General features: G+C 44.5%; 1 protein-coding gene across 5 annotated transcripts; it reads right to left on the bottom strand.

Annotated features, from left to right (window-relative positions):
• Window positions 1-1,028: 1,028 nt before the first annotated feature.
• On the bottom strand, window positions 1,029-21,093 carry LOC120649007 (myosin-6-like). Of its 5 annotated transcripts, none has more exons than XM_039925667.1 (39): window positions 20,769-21,093; window positions 20,344-20,472; window positions 20,084-20,227; window positions 19,388-19,533; window positions 19,156-19,312; window positions 18,834-18,892; window positions 18,565-18,724; window positions 17,993-18,142; window positions 17,772-17,908; window positions 17,536-17,682; window positions 17,322-17,423; window positions 16,546-16,603; window positions 16,333-16,434; window positions 14,187-14,224; window positions 13,965-14,091; window positions 13,242-13,409; window positions 13,042-13,173; window positions 12,281-12,390; window positions 12,149-12,209; window positions 11,698-11,875; window positions 11,385-11,590; window positions 10,641-10,760; window positions 6,366-6,464; window positions 5,455-5,664; window positions 5,234-5,373; window positions 5,044-5,152; window positions 4,893-4,928; window positions 4,761-4,817; window positions 4,499-4,669; window positions 4,260-4,409; window positions 3,522-3,725; window positions 2,800-2,904; window positions 2,653-2,723; window positions 2,470-2,569; window positions 1,906-1,962; window positions 1,763-1,819; window positions 1,611-1,691; window positions 1,449-1,525; window positions 1,029-1,371 (listed from the first exon to the last, which is right to left on the bottom strand). In XM_039925667.1, the coding sequence occupies exons 1-39, from the start codon at window positions 20,769-20,771 to the stop codon at window positions 1,257-1,259; spliced, it is 4,473 nt and encodes a 1,490-aa protein (XP_039781601.1). In that variant the 5' UTR covers window positions 20,772-21,093; the 3' UTR covers window positions 1,029-1,256. The 5 variants fall into 5 exon arrangements, with proteins under 5 accessions (XP_039781601.1, XP_039781602.1, XP_039781604.1 ...); XM_039925668.1 differs by having other exon boundaries at window positions 3,552-3,725; XM_039925670.1 differs by lacking the exon at window positions 3,522-3,725.
• Window positions 21,094-21,447: the final 354 nt, after the last annotated feature.

The following is a 21,447-nucleotide window of genomic DNA, read 5'->3' as shown; positions in this document are numbered from 1 at the left end:
CAGCGGCAGTATGCACTCGACATTCTGGAGCGGGCTAGGATGACTGGTTGCAAGCCATACTCCACTCCTGTCGATACTCGGGCGAAGTTGTTTGCTGATCTGGGTGATCCCGTGGCTGATCCTACTGCCTACCGGAGCCTTGCCAGTGCCTTGCAGTACCTCACCTTCACCCGGCCGGATCTCACCTATGCCGTTCAGCAGGTCTGTCTTCACATGCATGATCCCCGGGAGTCTCACCTTACTGCACTGAAGCGTCTTCTCCGCTACGTCCGTGGCACTGTTGGCTTCGGCTTGGTTCTTCACCGCTCTCCCATCTCTGAGCTGGTTGTCTACACCGACGCTGACTGGGCTGGCTGCCCGGACACTTGCCGCTCCACTTCCGGCTACGCTGTCTTCCTGGGCGGCAACCTTGTCTCCTGATCGTCCAAGCGGCAGCCGGTTGTCTCCTGCTCCAGTGCTGAAGCGGAATACTGGGCTGTCGCTAACGGCGTGGCGGAGCCGTCCTGACTCCGACAGCTCTTGGCGGAGCTCTATAGCCCGCTCGCCAAGAGCACGCCGTCTACTGCGACAACGTCAGCGCCGTGTATCTCTCCACTAACCCCGTCTAGCATCAGCGGACGAAGCATGTGGAGATCGACTTGCACTTCGTGCGTGACAGGGTCGCCGTCGACGATGTTCGGGTTCTCCATGTCCCGACCACCTCCCAGTTTGCCGACATCTTCACCAAGGGTCTTCCCTCCTCGACGTTCTTGGAGTTTCGCTCCAGCCTCAACGTAGCCAGTGGCTAGTTGTGGCTGCAGGGGGGTATTTGCCCTTTGTATTTTCTTCTTGTCCAGTCTTGAACACCGCTGCGACGGTAGTTCAGACTGCGTGGGGTGTTGGCTTTCTTGTTGTCCAGTCTTGAACACCGCTGCGCCGGTAGTTCAGACTGCGGGGGGTATTGGTGTATATTGAGCCCATGTATAGAGGCCCATCTAGAAGCCCATGTATAGCTATTATATTGCCCACCCTTCTAGGGTTTAGAAAAATAGACACAATTATTCTCCTACAATATACACTTAAGTGAAGAAGAAAGAATGAAGCAACTAATTTACAAGGGCCGGTCTGGGAGAGCGAGAATGAAGCAAGCAATATCATCAATCGTCACAAAAACGAATCAATTCCAAAGCTAGCTAGCTAGCTATATCTACAGTATCTGAGAATAATCTACATCAGCAGCTATCTAATCTACTCCGATCCATCTACGATTGTAGGCCTCAGCTTCTCAAGAACTGGAAAGCCGCGTTGTCAAGGAGTTCTTGGGGCGGACTCACATTCTGGAACTCCTTAGCGTCCATTGAGCTCGCGATCTCCTCCAGCGATAGAGGCATGCTGTTTGCGCCACCAAATAATAAATATCAAGAAAAAGAAAAGGAAAAAAAAATATACAATGTAGTAGTAGTACCTACCTTATTTCCTCATCGAGTAAAAACGTATTGTCTGAAGCGCTCCCTTCGTTCACCAGCTTTTTCATCTCGTCAAGCACCTACAATCAACCAACAAGTCCATCCCATTTAACCTTCCACCGCATGAATCCTCCAATGCAACCTCACGCATTAATATATATTTACCTCTTCAGATACACTCTCAGTATTATATTTGTCATCCCAGTACTGCGTGCATATTTTGTAAATCTGTTGAACACTCAACACCTGCATCATCACAGTGCAAATAAGCAATACCGTCTCCCTAACATGTGTGGTTGTGGGGGTAGGCAGCTTACTGGGCACAGATCGTTGATGATTTCATCATATGAGATCCTGAACTTTTTGAAAATGACCTGACAACCAAAACATAGGCTCCATTTCACTTACCAATGCTACATCAGTAATAAAAATAAAAGATGTATGCTCAAGTTACACATACCAAGAAACCAACAGCTTGGCATATGTGCTTAAGTTCATCAAAAGCAGATCCTGCATACTGTTCGTGCTTGAGAGTTAGTAAAAAGAAACACTATCTCTGCCTTTACTACGAAACGCCAAAGTACATTAAAACCTAACAAATACTGCAAGAAAATAAATATGCGCTTAGATAAACCACGTGCCCCCTTACAAAAGCTCAAACTGAAACCTAACCAACACTTGGCTACGTTTTAGTTTAAAGAAGAGATGCAATGTTGAATCGGGAGGCGTGCCAGATGGTCGTCTAGCATCATCTTCCAATAGAAGGGTTTGATGTTATTTGGGGTAGCATAGCTTTTTCTGGTACAAATGAACATTTTAAACTGTTTATTTTAGCTTGCAAGCATTTCATGAAAGTACATGACAGGAAGAAAAAAAGACTGCCCAGGGGACTATTTGCTCCACCTTTAGAAATTTCATTCAAGCCATATAAGACTTGAGGAGGAGGAGGGGGTGGGGGTGGGGTGTTAAGAAGACATGTTCTCAATGTTCAGGGGAATACAATCTTTCCTCCCCTCTCATTTACCTCTGGCTTGGCCTGTGTGCACCATGACTCAAGTTCATCCAGCCCTTGTTTCACATATTCTCCATTGCTAAAAGAACAGCACTCACGACGCACAAGAAGACTAAGTCATAGTTACAGGAGAAGAAAACATTAGTGTTACGAAAAAAACTATGTCAGGCGGAATTATAGACTCAAAATCTCTACCCATTTAAGAGATGAGCGTTAATAAACGAGAATATCTGTGTAAAGATCTTCCGAGAAAAAATTGCCGGTACCTAGAATTTTGCATAATGATCACAAGTCAGAACACCATGTAACCAAATGCAATGCAAGTACACAGATAGCACTTACACAATTTTCTTGCAAAATTTTCAAGAGGTCATTCAAATGGTTGACTATCACCTGCCAATAGCTACCTTGATCTGTAATCAATCCAGCTTTTGCATTTCTTGGTGCCTTGAGAATCAATAAGGATATAAGAACTGGCATTAGACTAGCAACAACAAATCATGTCCGGAAATAGAGCGCATGCAACTTTAAAAATGACAGCCTAATCAGGAACCAGGAGAGCCTTATAAAAGCAAGAAGATATATGCATGACAGAAGGAACATCCTAATTTCTTTGCATATCACTCACAAAGTGTTCAGCACGTCAGTGATAATGGCAAGTTACTGAACGAATGATAACAGTGAGAAATGGTCAGGTAAGTTAAAATCAGCATAGTATTCTAATCATTTTGGTCACAAATGCTTAGACACTTTGACCAAAATCCGGTCAAACGTTTGATTCCTATACCATGTAATCTGGATATATGAAAATCATGTTATCTTGAAAAAACACTTTTCATAACAATATCCTACTTTTATTGGACACAAAACTATACTTTCCTAGAAAAATAGTGGTCGAAGTTGCACCTTAAGTCCATAAAAACAAATCATTGATTGTTTTTTTTACCAAATGCAGTACTTGCAAATATAGCTTGGCAAATCTAGATTGTCAGGATGGGTTGAGCTTATTTTGAAAATTGTACTAATCCTGCTGGAACAATCAGAAACATGAATTAATCTTTAACCTGAGGGTGACTTTCGATAGATGGGGTAACCTGAATGACTAGTGACAGTACTGAAGATATTTCTTTCTTCACATTGTCTCGGATCATTCCATATAAGCCTTCCACAAAAGCTGTTAGTTGCTGCTTGAAAAGGAGAGCAGGATACTTGGCCTCAACTTGGCGCACGAGATCCATATCAACAGTTATATTTGAAGCACGAAATACCTGAGGACCGTATAACACCAAAGGGAAAAAAAATCAAGATAACCTTTTGTATCCTATCCAAAATTTTATCAAATTACCGCGGCTAGAATCAGAGTCAGCGAATCCTAATTTGTTCTTATTGTAAATTAAATCATTATATGTGCTTAAAAAGTTATATATCTACTTTTTCTTCTTGAAAAAAATTAACCCTCTTACAATGCTATTATACTGCGACTGGTCGGGAGCCCAAGTGGTTAGCCTGGCTCAGTAGCGTCGATACTAACAACAGGCAGGCCACACAAACAACAATGGACAGATTAGCATAACCCACAAAATCCTGAATATATGCGGTAACAGCCTGTTATATTCAATGTTTCCATGCTCAAGCGGTCAAGCCCCAATGAATCAGAGCTTAAGAATGGTACTACCACAACTGCTGCCATATGTTGATACTAGAGTAAACAGTACATATTTCATCTGAAAAACAGGCTCAATGGTTCCATCAGCTGAAATGCAAAATTATATCATGCAATGATAGATAGTTGCGTGACATACCATCCTTCCAAGGAATGATGTCTGAGTCTGTGGTCTTTTCATTGGAGTTGTTACAGAAGAACCAGGAGGTTTGAGGCTCTTTTGTAGTATAATCAATAAAGATGATGAATTTGACAACCAGTATGCGAGATCAGCATTGTTATCTTGTTTCTGAGAAATTCATAACATTCTAGGAAGGTAAGTATATTGAGATAAAAAGCAAACAAAGCAATTTGGCTTGGAATGCTAGAAAGGAATACCTGCATAGCAGAACCAAAAATCTGAATCAGTCGATCAAAAACATTTGTTTTGTCTGTCTCGAAAACTCTCCAATGAAGCAGGCATTTGTATATGGTTATTGCAGCAACTGGCCTTCCTTCACTGAATCCAACATTTTCAACAACGCAATTTATCAGTGTGTCCACACTCTCCTGCAAGGAAGGTTAAATGAAGCCATGATTTAATTGTTTTTCCCTTCTATCAAATGCTTCTAGATATTAAGTATCGGCCAAGTAAATATACATTATTTCTCTCGATGAGGGATCTCCTTCCAAATTCCATAGGAGTGGCGTGAGGTGTCTGGAGATATTATTATATTAGGTTATAAAATAAAAAAAAGGTTATAAACACCTATGATGCTTAAGCTCCACCCACCTGTTCATCAGAATGTACACTTCCGTTACCCAAATTCTGCAGAGTTGCAAATACAGAGAAGCATAAGAGTATGTGTAGGCCAAATGTTCATAATTACTAGATAGGACCAGAGAGGGAGGGAGGGAGGGAGGGAGGGAGAGAGAGAGAGTACTGATTTCCGATGCATGTTAAGCAAAGGCATATTATCAGGTCTTGCTTTCATAGCCTGCTGGCGGAGAACATTGTTTTCTGCTTCCGTGTTAGTCAGCTTTTCTTGAAGGCTAATCATAGCAAAATATACAGATGTAATGCCTGATAACTTGACAGATAGAATTAGCAATTTCATGTAACATCATAAGAACCTTTGCATTGTGTTCTTCAATTCATTTATCTTTGACTCTGCATCTGTGGCTTTATTTAGTAATTCTTCCCTAGCTTTCTCTGTTTCTTCGAACTTTTGCTCTGTTTTCTGAAGTTTTTCCTCAAAAGAGGCCACCAATATCTGGAAGTAAAAAGAGAAGCATATCACTAACTAAATTGAGGCTACAGACATTACTGGTACTGCAGCAGCTTTCTCTGATACCTTAAGCCGCTCGTTTTCAGAAGTAAGATCATTGACTCGAGCTGTATCAGCAAGGATCTCTGGTACTGCAGCAGCTTTCTCTGATGCTTCTTTGGCAGCTTCATGTTCCCTTTTCAATAGGTCCTTTGTGTCCTTGAGCTGTAATTGCAACTCCTGCAATTGTAATTGGAGCTTCTTATTTTCTTGTGTCTTGGCTTCTTCCATATCAGCCTGCAAGTACCAAAACATGCAAAAAAACCCAGTGATGATCAAAATTCATTTTTTTCCTTTTATGTAATGTGACCATATGAATGATTTATGCTATCCTATTACCATTAGAAACCTTGCAAACACGACCACCTTCTTGTATTAATAACTTCAAGATATGTTTAATCATTTAATGTACACGACACATTAGAGAAGCTCATCGAGGCCCATAGGACTGAGGTACCAGGTTACAGAAAGTAGAAAGAATGAGTGTATGTAGCTGCTTAAAAAGCTCAAACGCAGGGTTTGAGATTGCTATTTCCGTTATTATCATATATAATACTCTTTTTGCAGTGGAGATAGCCCACACTAAGAGAAAAACATTGTACATAGAGCATATGAATATGATAGGCTCATCTGATAATGTAGAGCCTTTTTTGTCCCACCAAAATGTTTACCTGAGAAATATTTCTCTTTCGATGTCAAGTAATAAAAAAAGGGATGCACTACACTGCCAGAGATAATGCAGCTGAAACTGTAGTACTTTCTCTGTTCCAAATTATAGATCGTTCATATCTAGGCGCATAGCAAAAACTATGTACCTAGAGAACCCAAAACGACCTATAATTTGGAATAGAGGAAGTGTTAAGGTTTATGCTCCTCCCCTAGGGAATTTTGCACCAAGTAAAAAACAAAGTTATTGTAAATTGAATGATAGGAGATACCCTAATACGTTTCTCCAGCTGTAGTCGCCAAGTAAGCTCCTCGACTTCCTTTTCTAGTTTGCTTTTGGCAGCCTGTAGAGCACCAGTTTCTTTTGCCGCCTGAAAGTAAGTGATCGGAGTGGCCAGGCAAAAAGAGGTCAAAAAAGGGGGCTTGATATTTAAAATAACAATGACTTTGGTAAATTCAATTATATGTTGTTTTTTGGCTCATATAACTGAAATGTATACAACTAAAGAAATTTGTATACTTGATCTGAGAAACTTTGGTTGAGATCCAGGACAATGAATCCAATCTGTTGTGGGGATTTTTAGGGGTACCCACAGCCGGGTGGCGGAGCGCACCCGCCTATTCCCAGTGAGGGAGTACTCGGGGAAGTACTAGGCGATGGGGCTGGATCTTCGCTGAGACAAGGACTCAAGAACACTCGATTTAGAGTGGTTCGGGCCGCCGGAGCGTAATACCCTACGTCCACTGGGAGATGTATTGTCTTGGTTGTGTGAATGAACCTATCCTCTGCTGGCCTTGGCTCTTGCCCAGCCTGAGGTTTTCTAGCGGCGCTCCCTCCTTTTATAGATCAAGGGGGAGCGGATACATAGGACGTCGATGCCCCGACAGGTGGGCCCAACGTGAATGCGGCTACAGTGGTAGCGAATCTTTCCTTCGATATGCGTACTGCTGCTCTCCTGTCACAGGGGTCTTCTCTTGTTCCGTCAGCTAGGTGCCCGTTGGAGTAGCGTAGCTTGCGGCGTGGCCTGCTGAGGCTATTATGTAGCGTCATAATGGGTGAAGCCGAGCCGTCGTATCCGACTGTTACGGCAGACTGGCAGACGCGGCATGGGCGGCGCCATCGGCTCCACTGCCTTGGTAATACGCGATCAATAGTGCCCCCTGGTCAGTCAAACGCCTCGGCTTCCACTATATCAAAGTGGACGTCCACCTACCGCAATAAATGCGAAGGTAGGTGGACCTCAATATGGAGACCAAGGGCCTCAATATGGAGACCAAGGGCCTCATACACGTGTCGGCCCCGGACCACCCTGAGGCGGGGCGTCCAAACTTTCCCTTGGAGAGGGGTCCGGTTGCTATCCAGGACCCTATGAGGGGTCCGGGACCCCGCGGGGGCCCGGATTCCTTGGGAGGTCCGGAGCCCTGGTTGCTTGCGCTTGAGCGCCTGTTTTTCCTGGGACACGTGGCGTTCCCAGACCTTCCCCGGCCGTGGAACAGGTCCGGACCTTTGTCGGGAGGACAGGACTTCGGACTGCAGGGGTCCGGCTGTTTGGTTGTAGTCAAGGATGACTACTAAGGCTCTTGCCTAGTCACAGCAAGAGGGGGTACCCCAGTCCTGGGGTACCGACAGTGGCCCCCGGGCCCACCTCGGGAGAGGTATGAACCCGCGGGTGGGGCCACCACCGTGATGTGTTCCGACGCAACTTGATTGCGTTGGTGTGCTCTTGGAGAGAGTGGGCATCCCGGACCCCTGAGGCCGGTATGATTGTTGCCTGGTTTAGGTACTAGAGTGCTCTCCACGGGGCGACGAAGGTGTAGGCTTAGGGTACAGAACCAAGCTAAGCGGCTACACGGACTTCGGATCGCTCAGGGGGTAGCACTACTTCCCGGACCCGGCTTTTGTCGACCGTCTCCGCCGGAGCGGGCCACCGGAGTGGACTTGGAGCGACCGTGGCGAGCGGTCTCCGCCGGAGCGGGCCACCGGAGTGGACTTGGAGCGACCGTGGCGAGCGGTCTCCGCCGGAGCGGGCCACCGGAGTGGACTTGGAGCGACCGTGGCGAGCGGTCTCCGCCGGAGCGGGCCACCGGAGTGGACTTGGAGCGACCGTGGCGAGCGGTCTCCGCCGGAGCGGGCCACCGGAGTGGACTTGGAACGACCGTGGCGAGCGGTCTCCGCCGGAGCGGGCCACCGGAGTGGACTTGGAGCGACCGTGGCGAGCGGTCTCCGCCGGAGCGGGCCACCGGAGTGGACTTGGAACGACCGTGGCGAGCGGTCTCCGCCGGAGCGGGCCACCGGAGTGGACTTGGAACGACCGTGGCGAGCGGTCTCCGCCGGAGCGGGCCACCGGAGTGGACTTGGAGCGACCGTGGCGAGCGGTCTCCGCCGGAGCGGGCCACCGGAGTGGACTTGGAACGACCGTGGCGAGCGGTCTCCGCCGGAGCGGGCCACCGGAGTGGACTTGGAGCGACCGTGGCGAGCGGTCTCCGCCGGAGCGGGCCACCGGAGTGGACTTGGAGCGACCGTGGCTGACAATCCGATGAAGCATGTTACCGGATCTCATAGTAAGGTGCAAAGAAACCAAGCCTTATACTAGAAGAGAGCCCGGGACCTCTAAAGTCAGCAGTCCTGGATACTAGAGTACTTGTAACAGGGTAGTGAAGTACGTAAACTTAGGGTACATTACCAGGCTAAGCCACGCGGAGCTTCTCTACCCCAGGATTCAAATACCACTTCTCCAGAGCAGGTCCTTAGGGGTCCGGACCGCCTTCCAGCTAGAAGGGGTGTCTTTACCTGACCACAAGCCAGCAACTTAACTTGGATTGTTAGCAATAAGGGAAACTCCGGTCAAGAGAAAAGAATAGTTAAACCAAGGCGAATAAATGTAATCAGGGTGGAGCCTAGGCAAAACTGAGGAGGAAAATCTCCTTTATTATTGTGGTTGTCACGGTATACATCGGAGGTCGGGATTACGAGGACGGACCTCCACCGCTCCGGACCGCTTTTGCCTGTTTGTGTGATAGGGCCAGAGGTCGGGTTTACAAGGTCGGACCTTGACCGCTCTGGACACACACGTAGACACCACGCTATTACAAAGGAGAAAATCTCTCATTCCTTTCTTAGGAGTAACCAACGGCTGCATGCTATACAGCGTGTTCTTCTTCGGAGGTGAAGGCGCCCTGAACGTGCCTGAACCGCATCATCCAGCATCACCTCGGGAGCTCGGGGGACCCCTCCTTGCCTAAGAGCTGTCACATGCTTACATGGCATGAGACAAATTCTTTGGCTTTGAATGGAAGAGGCCCCCTCCCCCTGCCGTCGCCGTTGCAGAGGGAGAACACAGCCTAGATGCCTGAAGATCCAGCCAACGCCTGTCCTCCCCACGGACGGCGCCAAAATGTTGTGGGGATTTTTAGGGGTACCCACAGCCGGGTGGCGGAGCGCACCCGCCTATTCCCAGTGAGGGAGTACTCGGGGAAGTACTAGGCGATGGGGCTGGATCTTCGCTGAGACAAGGACTCAAGAACACTCGATTTAGAGTGGTTCGGGCCGCCGGAGCGTAATACCCTACGTCCACTGGGAGATGTATTGTCTTGGTTGTGTGAATGAACCTATCCTCTGCTGGCCTTGGCTCTTGCCCAGCCTGAGGTTTTCTAGCGGCGCTCCCTCCTTTTATAGATCAAGGGGGAGCGGATACATAGGACGTCGATGCCCCGACAGGTGGGCCCAACGTGAATGCGGCTACAGTGGTAGCGAATCTTTCCTTCGATATGCGTACTGCTGCTCTCCTGTCACAGGGGTCTTCTCTTGTTCCGTCAGCTAGGTGCCCGTTGGAGTAGCGTAGCTTGCGGCGTGGCCTGCTGAGGCTATTATGTAGCGTCATAATGGGTGAAGCCGAGCCGTCGTATCCGACTGTTACGGCAGACTGGCAGACGCGGCATGGGCGGCGCCATCGGCTCCACTGCCTTGGTAATACGCGATCAATAGTGCCCCCTGGTCAGTCAAACGCCTCGGCTTCCACTATATCAAAGTGGACGTCCACCTACCGCAATAAATGCGAAGGTAGGTGGACCTCAATATGGAGACCAAGGGCCTCAATATGGAGACCAAGGGCCTCATACACGTGTCGGCCCCGGACCACCCTGAGGCGGGGCGTCCAAACTTTCCCTTGGAGAGGGGTCCGGTTGCTATCCAGGACCCTATGAGGGGTCCGGGACCCCGCGGGGGCCCGGATTCCTTGGGAGGTCCGGAGCCCTGGTTGCTTGCGCTTGAGCGCCTGTTTTTCCTGGGACACGTGGCGTTCCCAGACCTTCCCCGGCCGTGGAACAGGTCCGGACCTTTGTCGGGAGGACAGGACTTCGGACTGCAGGGGTCCGGCTGTTTGGTTGTAGTCAAGGATGACTACTAAGGCTCTTGCCTAGTCACAGCAAGAGGGGGTACCCCAGTCCTGGGGTACCGACACAATCATTGGTGCAGCTAGACACCAAGAGAAAACTGGATAAAGAAGATAAAAGAAAATTCAATAATGTTTAAACAAAGGGTCTCTTACCATTTTCAGGTTCCGGAGTTCCCTTCTGGCCACTCTTCTTCTCCAACCACACTGAGCCGTGATTGTGGCCTTCATCAGCCTAACATATTCTGAGCGTGCTAAATAACAGCGGCAGTGACTCTGCAAGGAATGAGAGCATAAAAAAGGTAGGGTAATGAACAAGCATAAATTTATGACTGAATGTACTTGAAAGAATCACTTGATGATGTAGGCTAAGCTCAGCATACAGTTCGATATAGAGGTACTTTTTCCTTCTTAATATAATGATGTGTAGTTCTCCTGTGCGTTCGTGGAAAAAACATGATATCGAGATATTTGCAATTTGGAGCCAGTCATCATTTGATCCAGATGCGAACAGGTGCCTAGCCAGACTGGTTAGGTGGCCTCAGTGTCACTCCTTAGGTCCTGAGTTCGACTTCCGGTGGGAGCGAATTTCAGGATGGGGTTAAAAAATCCCCTTGCCTGTCTACACACCAAAGCACATGGAAAATTGGTCCCGGGCCTCTCCGGCCCGCTCTCTCTGGCCCTGTGTAAGGGTGGGGCATGGGTTTGGGGGTTTTCTTGGCTTGCGTGAGAGGTCTTCTCTTAGAAAATGCCATGGGTGCGGTGCAGGCCAAGTTTTTTTTTATCATTGGATCCAGATAATGTCTCAAAGAGTTTGTTTCATGACCCTAATGTTCATCTACTCAATTTCTTCAAATAGTAGTAGCAACATATGGAACAAAAACAACATCATTGAAGTACCTGAATAATGACTGCAGCTTTTGTTTGCCGCTTGAAGTGGAGTTTGATGCGAGCACCCATACCACGTAGACCCGACTGGATAGTAGTTGATGCAGAACAGACATCTACATAGTTTTTCCTTGCATGGTGCATACGGTAGCAGGTCTGAATTTTCAATGAAGCTGCTTCCCTACGAAGGTTTTCGTAACACCACCTTGCAATTGTTCCTTTCAAAACACGGTATAGAAGTCATTCTCACTGCTGAAAGCAAGTCATAGAAAATAAAGAACAGGAGAATTGAAGTTCTAATCAATTTTCAAACAAGAATATATACCCCTGCATACTGCCTGGAGTTGTGTAGCACATAGTTGAAGCTGGATATATTTTTTCCGGGCCAGAAATGACCGAACTTTGCTTTGTATTTTTTTAGCAGAATGTCCCAAAACTTCAGTTCTTAGAGCATCTAGCTCTGCCATTTGACCAGCGCGAAGAAATACTTTCGTTTTTCCTATCTGTGCATTTGAAGTCAGAAAGTGAGGCACATAAAAAGTGTAATGGAACGGCATATAAAATGTTTTGACATTATGACTTTGCAGTTGCCACTTGGGTTCTGTAATTATGTTTGAGATTTTTATGCGATACAGGAATTGCTATAAATAAACAATTTCTGGGGAATGCACGACCATCTGTTGAATGTTCTCTTTTCAGGGTATCAGAATGAACTCTTGAAAGGTTCAAGAACTGGAATAAGCTAATTGTATCAGACAATTATTACTTGTAATTACCTGATAGCCTGTAAGATTGGCTTTGTCAAGAAGCATCTTTGCAGCAGTAACTTCATTATGGCTGCCAAGGAAGCACATAAGATATGCCATACATTGAATAGAAACACTGAATCAGTTAAGTCACAAATTTACCTTCGACCCAGAACCTTAGGTTGCAGAATACCAAATCGATTAACAAATTCATAAAAGGTTCTCCTAGTAGGGTATCCAAGACAGCTTATTCTTATTGCCTCTAAAACTCCCTGTTAAAAAATAACAATATATCTCAACATTCAAATGGCCAACTCTTGTAAGATTAGGAGGTTTCTCTTTAACGAGACTCCTACAATGGGGATTACTTTAAAAAACTTTATATTCCAAAAAATCCTTTTAAAAGTTAAGAAAAGAACAGCGGAGACGGCTGGAGTGACAGTTATTAGTATTGTTTCTTTCTCTTTTTTTTTCTAATTCTCAGGTAAATTTAGTAATTGTTTTTATCACAGAACAGATTTCTGACATCTTTGTATAATATACTTGTAGGCTTTATGCTAAATACATTAACAAACTTAAAGAAACTGGTGAATTAGACACCTTTTCCTGCGTCCAAGAAGTAAAGGAAAGTTTTTGGAGGATGTTAAACAAGTAAAGCAAAAAATTTGGCTTAAGAACAGTATAAAAGTTTGTTACAAAATAAAGAGGTATATTAGTACAAATTTGAATTCCAATAATTGTCTGGTTGTCTTATAAAAACAAATTGACACATGTCCTTTGTCACATGAAGATGCATATCCAATTAATAAATAAAATGGTTCACTCTGTTATCCGTAGAAATATTGAGCATAGTACCAACAGTGTTTCTAGACATCGTTTCAATAAAAATATCGCATGTTTGATACAGATAAAGCACAATTTACCCCACAACGAAGCTGCTGGAGAACATTACTGTTCTCAAATATTCCTGGCTTGAGAACATTGTTTGGTTTTATGCACCGGATATAGTGTGGTTCTGTTGCACTCAGAGTTTCTAGCAGAGACTGTAGTTGTTGCTGCAATATCATACAAAAATTAAGAGTCAATACAGAAAATAGATGGAGTAATGAAAGCATTTTTTTACCTTGAAACTTGAGCCGATTGAAGTAAACTTTGTGGATTTTGTTGATTCTTCACAGGGCGGAAAAAGACATGAAACAAATGAACATTTTGAGGCATTTAACAAGACTTGATGTTCATTTACAGCATAATCGATGTTTTTATCTAAGAAAAGGTCTGTTTGATAAGTGACCTGCAAAAGAAAGAGATATTTCCATTGAAACACTTTAACTGCGTAAATAATCAGTATGAGCGAAGCACTGGCAAATGGCCAATACAATAAACTGATGACTCTACTGAGTCAAATACTAAATTGGTGAATATTGTATTCTATCTTTATAAGAATTGTGGTGTGTGAAAATATGGGTGATATGCATCAGAATTGTGAAGATCAAAGAATGTTTTAGGGCTCCTGGGAAAAGTTGTTGCTGCAACACACGCATATGCAGTTACGCACAAAATGTTGCCCAAGTTGAAGTCCTGTCCATGATCCTTAGTAGTTCTATCATGCCCCTAGCTGAGTCATTTATTCCAATACTGATTTAATAATGAGCTATTTGTTGATTAGTATGTCACATTGAAAACTTTTAAAAATGATCAATCCTTTTGGTGCTCTGATTTTTTTCTCAAATAAGCAGGAGAGCTTAGTCTCTGACTAATCAGAGTGTATTGTATCCAAACTACCATTAAAATAAAACCCTCCAAACTACCTTAATATTTAAAAGTACATCACGAACATGTTACCTACATTGCCAGCATAGTGGTGAATAGTGAAGTCGGAGCGTGAAAATTTGGGTTTACTGAAGTGAGGGTTGTCTTTAAACTTTTGATATAGCTTCTCAGCAAATGTCTCGTGGGTTGAATTTCGCAACATGCTGTAGCATGCAAGTAAGAAATTGTAAGAAAAAAAACTGGGATTCTGATGAAATAAAAGAATACACAGATACATATAAAACTTGTTTGCATATACCATGTCTCATCCAAAAGTGCAATTATTCCCCCTGGTTTCTACATGAAATAAATCAGAAAAAAGAAATAAGATTCCATAGCATGATCAAATCACATAATGGACCAAGCTTTATAATAAAATATCTATAGCTAAACTAAAGACTGCAGGAACCAAAAATTAAGCAGCAGGCCTACAAACATGTCATATGAGAATAAATTTCTGCTTCAATATACAGATGGAGATAGAGGAGGCAAGAACTAAAATGGATTGCTAAACTAAAATGCATATATGGCATGAAGAAAAATTGTGATTGATATTATTAGCATCCTAGTGTACAAGCTGGTATACATATTTACTAGATAATCACTGATATTAGTAGACAGAACTGATCGACTTGTTATGGCTGTTGTTGGGATTGAGATCGCGAGAGAGGGAGAGGGCGGTGGCTGCTGTCGCGCTACAGTACCGCGGTGCTACAGTACCGCGGGTACTGTTCACAGCTTGGATCGTGGCGGAGGCTAGGGCTGCAGGGGCGCTGGAAACGCCGGCCGCGGAGCTTCACCCACGGCCAGCAAGAGAGAAGGGATTTCCTTCTAATCTCTTGCTTCTCTAGATTGCTATATCTCCTCTCCTTATAGAGAGGTTTACTTGACCCCTAAGCAAACGATTAATTAACCCTAATGGGCTAAGGCCCAATAAGCCCTTGACTCCTCTAACACTACACCCCACCTGGACATGCAGCTCGTCCTCGAGCTGCAACCTAACAATGACTCTACTAGACGCAAACCGAACACCTAAGAACAAGCCTTTTTACATTTCGGCTTATTTTAAATAAACTGCGACTCTTTATTTTTGACTCCTGAAGATAAGGCGGACACCCTCCGCGTGCTGGATCTGCACGTATGTCACCGCCTGGATCCCACGGAGACCATCGGAACGAGAGGGGTGCGCGGGTACGGCCACCTGGAATTAATCGGGACTGCGACCAGCGGAGACGTCCTCGCGTTGGCCGGTAGCGAAAAGCGGTGGCGCTAGGCACTGCGTCCCCGCCGATGACAAAGAGGAAATCACCTCCCCTACCACCGCTGCCGCAAAGTTGGAGGTCGCCGACCATGGAAACAACACCGTGCTCGCGCGTGAAGATAGCAGCAAACCGGCGTGATTGCTGGTGGCCGTCCGACGGGACGTGGATATGCCCCCCTTTGCCGAGGTTGACCGTCGTCAAGGCCGCCTCATGCATCTGTCGGCGCATCTCCTGCAGCCGACGTCGCGCTAGGAGGCCACGTGCTGCAGCCTGCAGCCGCACCGCTGCAAACACATGGCAAGCATCCTCCCACGCAAACGCCTTCTTCTTCCCGAGCTGTGGCAAGGCTACTGCTGCAGGGACGACTGGATGCCAGCAGTGCGCTGCAACCGGCAGCAGCGCCGCCGCTACCTGGGTGCCATCTACGCCCCCGTAGAAGATGCCCTCGCCGTGCTGCTGTGGAGGCACAGGGCTAGGGGCGGTGAACGATGGGAAGGCGGCCGCGAACCTTGACTCCAACAAGGTCAGGCGGGCCTCCATGCGCGCCTCCAGGCTGCCGAGTAGCTTGGTCATCATGGCGGCGAGTTCTTCTATGGACGTCGGCAGAGGAGGTGGCGGTGGCGCGGGGGTCTTCTCGTCGCCTGGCATCTCTGATACCAGATTGTTATGGCTGTTGTTGGGATTGAGACCGTGAGAGAGGGAGAGGGCGGGGGCTGCTGCCGTGCTACAGTATCCACTGTGCTACGGTACCCGCGGGTACTGTTCACAGATTGGATCGTGGCGGAGGCTAGGGCTGCAGGGGCGCTGGAAACGCCGGCCGCGGGCGAAGAGAAGGGATTTCCTTCTAATCTCTTGCTTCCCTAGATTGATACATCTCCTCTGCTTATATAGAGAGGTTTACTTGACCCCCTAAGCAAGCGATTAATTAACCCTAATGGGCTAAGGCCCAATATGCCCTTGACTCCTCTAACACTTGTGGTGGTAAATGAACCTGAAACAGGAATGTGGATGCAAGAGATTGCTTAATGTAGTAGGCAGTTAGCTCAGGTTCTAAATGTAGACTATCCTGCTTAACAAATGCCATCACTTTTTAGTATGTGCCAATTGTTCAGACGACATTGGATCAAGAATCCAAATTTTCACCTTCTCAATTAGATCTAGGATTTCTTGGTTGTCCACAAATTGGATGTAACTCCAGTCGATTTCTTCTTTCGTATATTCTTCCTGCTCCATCTTAAAAACATGCTGTTCATGGGACATATGGTGGTTAGATTAGAGGGACTCACGAATAAAATAGTTAAGTAACCTATATAAAATAAGATTAAGAGTCAGCATAGGATATTTTCTTTCTGTAACCTGATTAAAGTGTTGTTGGAGCTTCTCATTAGTCAGATTGATACAAAATTGCTCAAAGCTGCAGAAGATCAAAGTGTCAACATATAAGAATTAACGTCTTTTAAACATGACATAAGCATATGATTGTTCATGCAGTAGTTACTAACTCATCTACTTCTAGAGCAAATAATTTTTATGATCTTACACTGTAAATAGTTTATTATTTGTGACAGACTAGTCATATGCCATCTTTTAATAGAGGATGAAAGCTTTTTGTTTGGATCAACATAAGTAGATGGTATTCATAAAAGAAAAGGAGATGGTGACACCTGGATTTTAAATGATGTTGTACTTGCTATCATATACAGTTGTTAGCATTAGCAGTACTTCTGCATTAATATCTATAAATGATCCAGATCAACAGGTATGGAGGATTTCATTAACTCATATGCAATGGTTCGCCTTGAAAGATAGGTTTACTCAAAACATTATTGCATATATTGATTTCTATGATATATCTTGTTTACCAATATTTAGTTCTATGCTCATAAATTTTACTCCCAGATGCAGTAAACCCCTTATTTCTTCCCATGGAATTTTGTTGGTTTTCACGTGATCTATACTTGAGCCATGCAAGATGACCGGACCTTGTGCCCAAACCTTAAGTGCTTAGGTGTAATCATGCATGAATCGAAAAATCTATCTACCAAGACTTATCTATGTGACTTATCTATGTGACTCTATAAGTATGTGAACATAAGCAGCAGATTAAATGCAAAGGCATACCAGTTAAGCACCTGTTTGTCAAGAAACTCTCAAAACCATAAATGTCCAGGACACCAATCAAAATCTTTGAATCAGGATCTTGACCAATTGAACTATTGATTTTATTGACAAGCCTGTAAAGGTCAAAGGCGCAATTATTGTAAGTGCTACTTTTCCTACACCAGTTATAGTACAATATACAGCAGCTTCCGAGAAACATTTCAAAATGAAGTATTTCAAACATACCAATCGAACAAACGTGAGTAAACTATCCGAGCCAATGCATCTCTACTCAGAGCTGCAGCTCGTGGGTCTAAATTTTTTGTAATACTCTCCCCACGTGTTGCCATAACACGCTTACACAAAGATTCCTCGAGACCTTTTTCATCGCACCTGCAGAATGCCAGAACATGTCCATATAAGGAATGCAAAAGAAACTTTAGATAAATTTCCTAAACAAAAGTGCTACATAAATAATGTACATGAAGAGCTCAGCTGCTGTCTTAAGATGGAATTGAGATTTCTCGTCTTTGGGTACTGAAGAATCTGCTTCACTTCCTTCTGCAAATTCCACGTTGCCCAAATGAAGAATAGCGGCCACAACTCTAAATATTGCATCCTGCAGGAAAAAAAATTGCATGTAGAAGATTGTTCCTCTGCCGGTGATGTACTAAACTCATAGCAGACAAAACCTAAGTTTTACCTGTTCATCAGAACTGATACCCACAATACCCATAGCTCGTCTGGTTTCCATGTATTCTTTGGAGTCATCCATCCCATCAAGCGCAATACAATTAGACTGGTTTAGATAGTGAAATGATCTGGCATCTCCCAATTTATATTTCTTGCAATCCTGATAGGCATATTGAGAGCTACATATAATGATATAGACAAACAGATCTACTTACAATTTCAAGAGGGAAAAGAAACTTTATGAAGAAACATTCATTTGAGAAAAGGTGCATCAGACGTTACAGAAAAAAACGAGGATATAAATAAAGAAAACAACTAATCTAGTAATATGGCTTTTTAATATATGTGCTTCCCATGAACATGCTACGCATTATCTCTTGCTTGAATTGATTTTTTTTAAACTATTGCTTTAATTGATTTGAGATTATTTTTACAGCTCACTAACACTTTTACAATGTGGAATGGTATCAGCTACCAGACTGTCACTGCAATACTGTCTGTAGAAGTCTAACTAGACATAGTGGTATGAAAAATGATATTACAATATTTCAGAGAAGGCAGTTAGAGTGAATATGTTCTTACTTCTGGTGGTGCAGCGCATAGCATGTAAAAGCAGTGGTAGTTTCTTTCTGGATCAGATATTTGACACACACGTGATCTTTCTAGAAGATAGGTCCTTATAGCAGCTCCAGATATCTTTCCATTCGCATCAAACTGAATCTCAACAAATTTTCCAAAACGACTGTAAAAAAGAAAAGATAAGTTATAAAACCAAACAGGAAGTTGCATAAGCAGTTTAATAACTGCCCAAAATTTGAAGGAGCACTGATGCAGCACATTGTGTCCATTACCTTGAATTATTGTTCCTGACAGTTTTTGCATTGCCAAATGCCTCAAGAACCGGGTTGGACTGTCAAACAAGTAGGCGAATTAGAAATACATATAAATAATGCACTGTTGCTTATTAGCACTAAGAAGATAGTAACTTGTTTGACAATTCTATAATAAATGTTCTTTAAAAAGGAGGTGCATGAGTTCACAGCCAATCAAAAAGATTTCATCTCAACCCAGGCATGTCATCTTTACTGGTTTTTAGTAGGCCATAGTACTTGTGTGCTAGCAGCAAAAGATAGAACACCAACATAAAAATTAAAGTGCCGGTGAAAAACACACCTCCAGGATCTGTTGTTGCACTGACCTTCCTTCAGCTTGAGCTTTACCACCCATATAAGCAAGATATTGCATAAGACTTTTAGTGCTTTCAGTCTTGCCAGCTCCACTCTCTCCACTCACCAATATTGCTTGGCTTATACGATCATTGATCATAAGTCTGGATAAAGGAAACATAGGGCTTCATAGGTGAGACTGTGCCATGTCTAACTATTTCTGCATGAGGAAAACTCACCTGTATGAACGGTCAGCGATAGCAAATGGATGCGGACTCAGCTCACCAAATTCCGCGCCTTTGTAAATCCCCATCATATGATTGTTGTACAGGTGAGGAAGTCTTTGAAATGGATTAACAGCTATCAAGATATTCCCGGTATAAGTCTGGAAGAACAATTCAACCCATTAGAGAATTTGCAAAAGCATGAGTAATATCACAAAAAGTAGTGCAAAGTCCTACCAAATATGAACTCTTAACAGAAATACAAAGGACATAATGAGAATCACCATATCCCCACTGGAGTATCTATTAGCATTAAAGTTTCAGTGCCGAAGCAGACCATTGATTAAAGAAAAATGACAAAGTCATATGTTTGTTCAAGATAGAAGGTAGGAAATTAAGATCTGCATTTAGTATTTAGCATAGTATTTATTAGGGGGTGAATAAGATAAGGCCTGACAGGCAAACCCCTGGCAAGGGAAAAAAGAGCACAACATAGTGAAACCGGGTAGGAAGTATATGATGTGCATCAGGTCTCGAGAGACAACAGTAGTTAGTGAAAGTGTCACTAGAATCCAAACATCATATCATCTGATGTTCAAAATAATTAAGCATAACATGATCAATTGCGACGATAAAGAATGGGACATCATAGAGATGTACCAATTTAGATGCTCCTGTTGCATTGATGACATGTTGAGAGACTCAACTTACGTATATTTCATTTAGTGCATATCTGGACTTTAGGTTCTGAAGCACTCCTGGTTCATGTAAATATGCAAGCCTTGTCATATCCTCCACACCACCGCGTGGAGACTCTGTATCCTTGGGATACGTACTTGACACATTAGCAGTCACCTACAGGAGGATTGTGTACATCAAATTAAACACTGTTTAATAAACAACCAAAAAGTTGCATGAGCAGCAAAATTATGGAGCATTTCGCACGCAAAAAGAGGCACGGATCAATTTACCTTCTTTCCGGAGGTGCAGTTTATGACAAGTTCATCCCCGTTGATCTCTTCCACCAAGCCATCCATCCAGGCCTCATCTGGGTCCTCAACCCAGACATGAGACCCCACGACAAAGCGGCTTTTGGACGCCTGCGATGGAACAAACATTATTAAACTAACGCCACGATTACCTGATCACCCGATTGCGATATCGATGGAAATGTCCCAAGAGGCTGCGATCAAAAGAACCGATGACTGGCGCATGCATGCAGCAGGAGAGAAGGGCGAGCGAGCATTGCCGCGTTGCGTTTGGCCATTTCAGCAAACATTTGAAGGGGCTCGATCGTGAAGCAATGCAGCAGGAAAAAGGCCAGGATTCATGCAAATAAAAAGGAGATTTTGATCTAGAGGCCGGGAAAGAGAAAGAAACGGGCATGCATGAATACCATTGCGACGGAAGAATCAGATGGAGAGTGGCGGCATCAAGCCTGCGATGCGATGCAGCGGCCGGAGGAGGGGATCCAATCAAACTGGTTGAATCACCGGCCTGAGCATTTCCCAGAGGATCTTCGTCGCGAGCGCTGGTTGCGTTTGTGTGAGCGTCCCTTCACTATATTTAGCAGCGATGCTGGAGAGGAGGCAGAAAGAAGCTAAGAGGAGGAGGAGGGTGGTGGAGGAGAAGAAGGCGGCGACTTGTGTTGGTGCGGAAGACGAAGAAGAAACAACAAGGGAGCCCTGCCTGCGGTGCGGGCCCGGCCGGCCCCCTCGCGCTTCCGCTCCCTCCCGCCCACCTTGCAAGCAAGCCAGAAATTATATATGCACATTTTATGCACACATCTATAAAGACTTCAATTAGTCCCTCACAACATGCAATATTTTTTTTAGATTAAGCTTAGAAACCAGCCTTTTTTATATCCACACGGTGGATATATACCCAAAGATTACAAGAGCACTTAGTAGACTCTAATCCTCAAAATGAGGGTTACATATATAAGACCGAAAGCTCTAAAACAAAAAAAGAAAACTGGAAGACCACGCTTCGATCTCTTCTTCGTTCACGTTTCAGTATTGCACCAAATCTTTGCGCAACACCAATCCAACACATCTCTCATCTACTTAGAAACT

This window comes from Panicum virgatum, chromosome 9K (assembly GCF_016808335.1).
Source record: "Panicum virgatum strain AP13 chromosome 9K, P.virgatum_v5, whole genome shotgun sequence".
Lineage (NCBI taxonomy): Eukaryota > Viridiplantae > Streptophyta > Magnoliopsida > Poales > Poaceae > Panicum > Panicum virgatum.
This window is presented reverse-complemented; position numbering and strand designations above follow the sequence as displayed.

Excerpts from the sequence above, each read along its gene's own strand:
- LOC120649007 (XM_039925667.1), bottom strand. Across the intron at positions 17,683-17,771 it reads ACAGCAGCTGAGCTCTTCAT|GTGCGATGAAAAAGGTCTCG; the intron begins GTACATTATTTA and ends GGCATTCTGCAG. Across the intron at positions 6,465-10,640 it reads AACTCCGGAACCTGAAAATG|GCGGCAAAAGAAACTGGTGC; the intron begins GTAAGAGACCCT and ends ACTTACTTTCAG.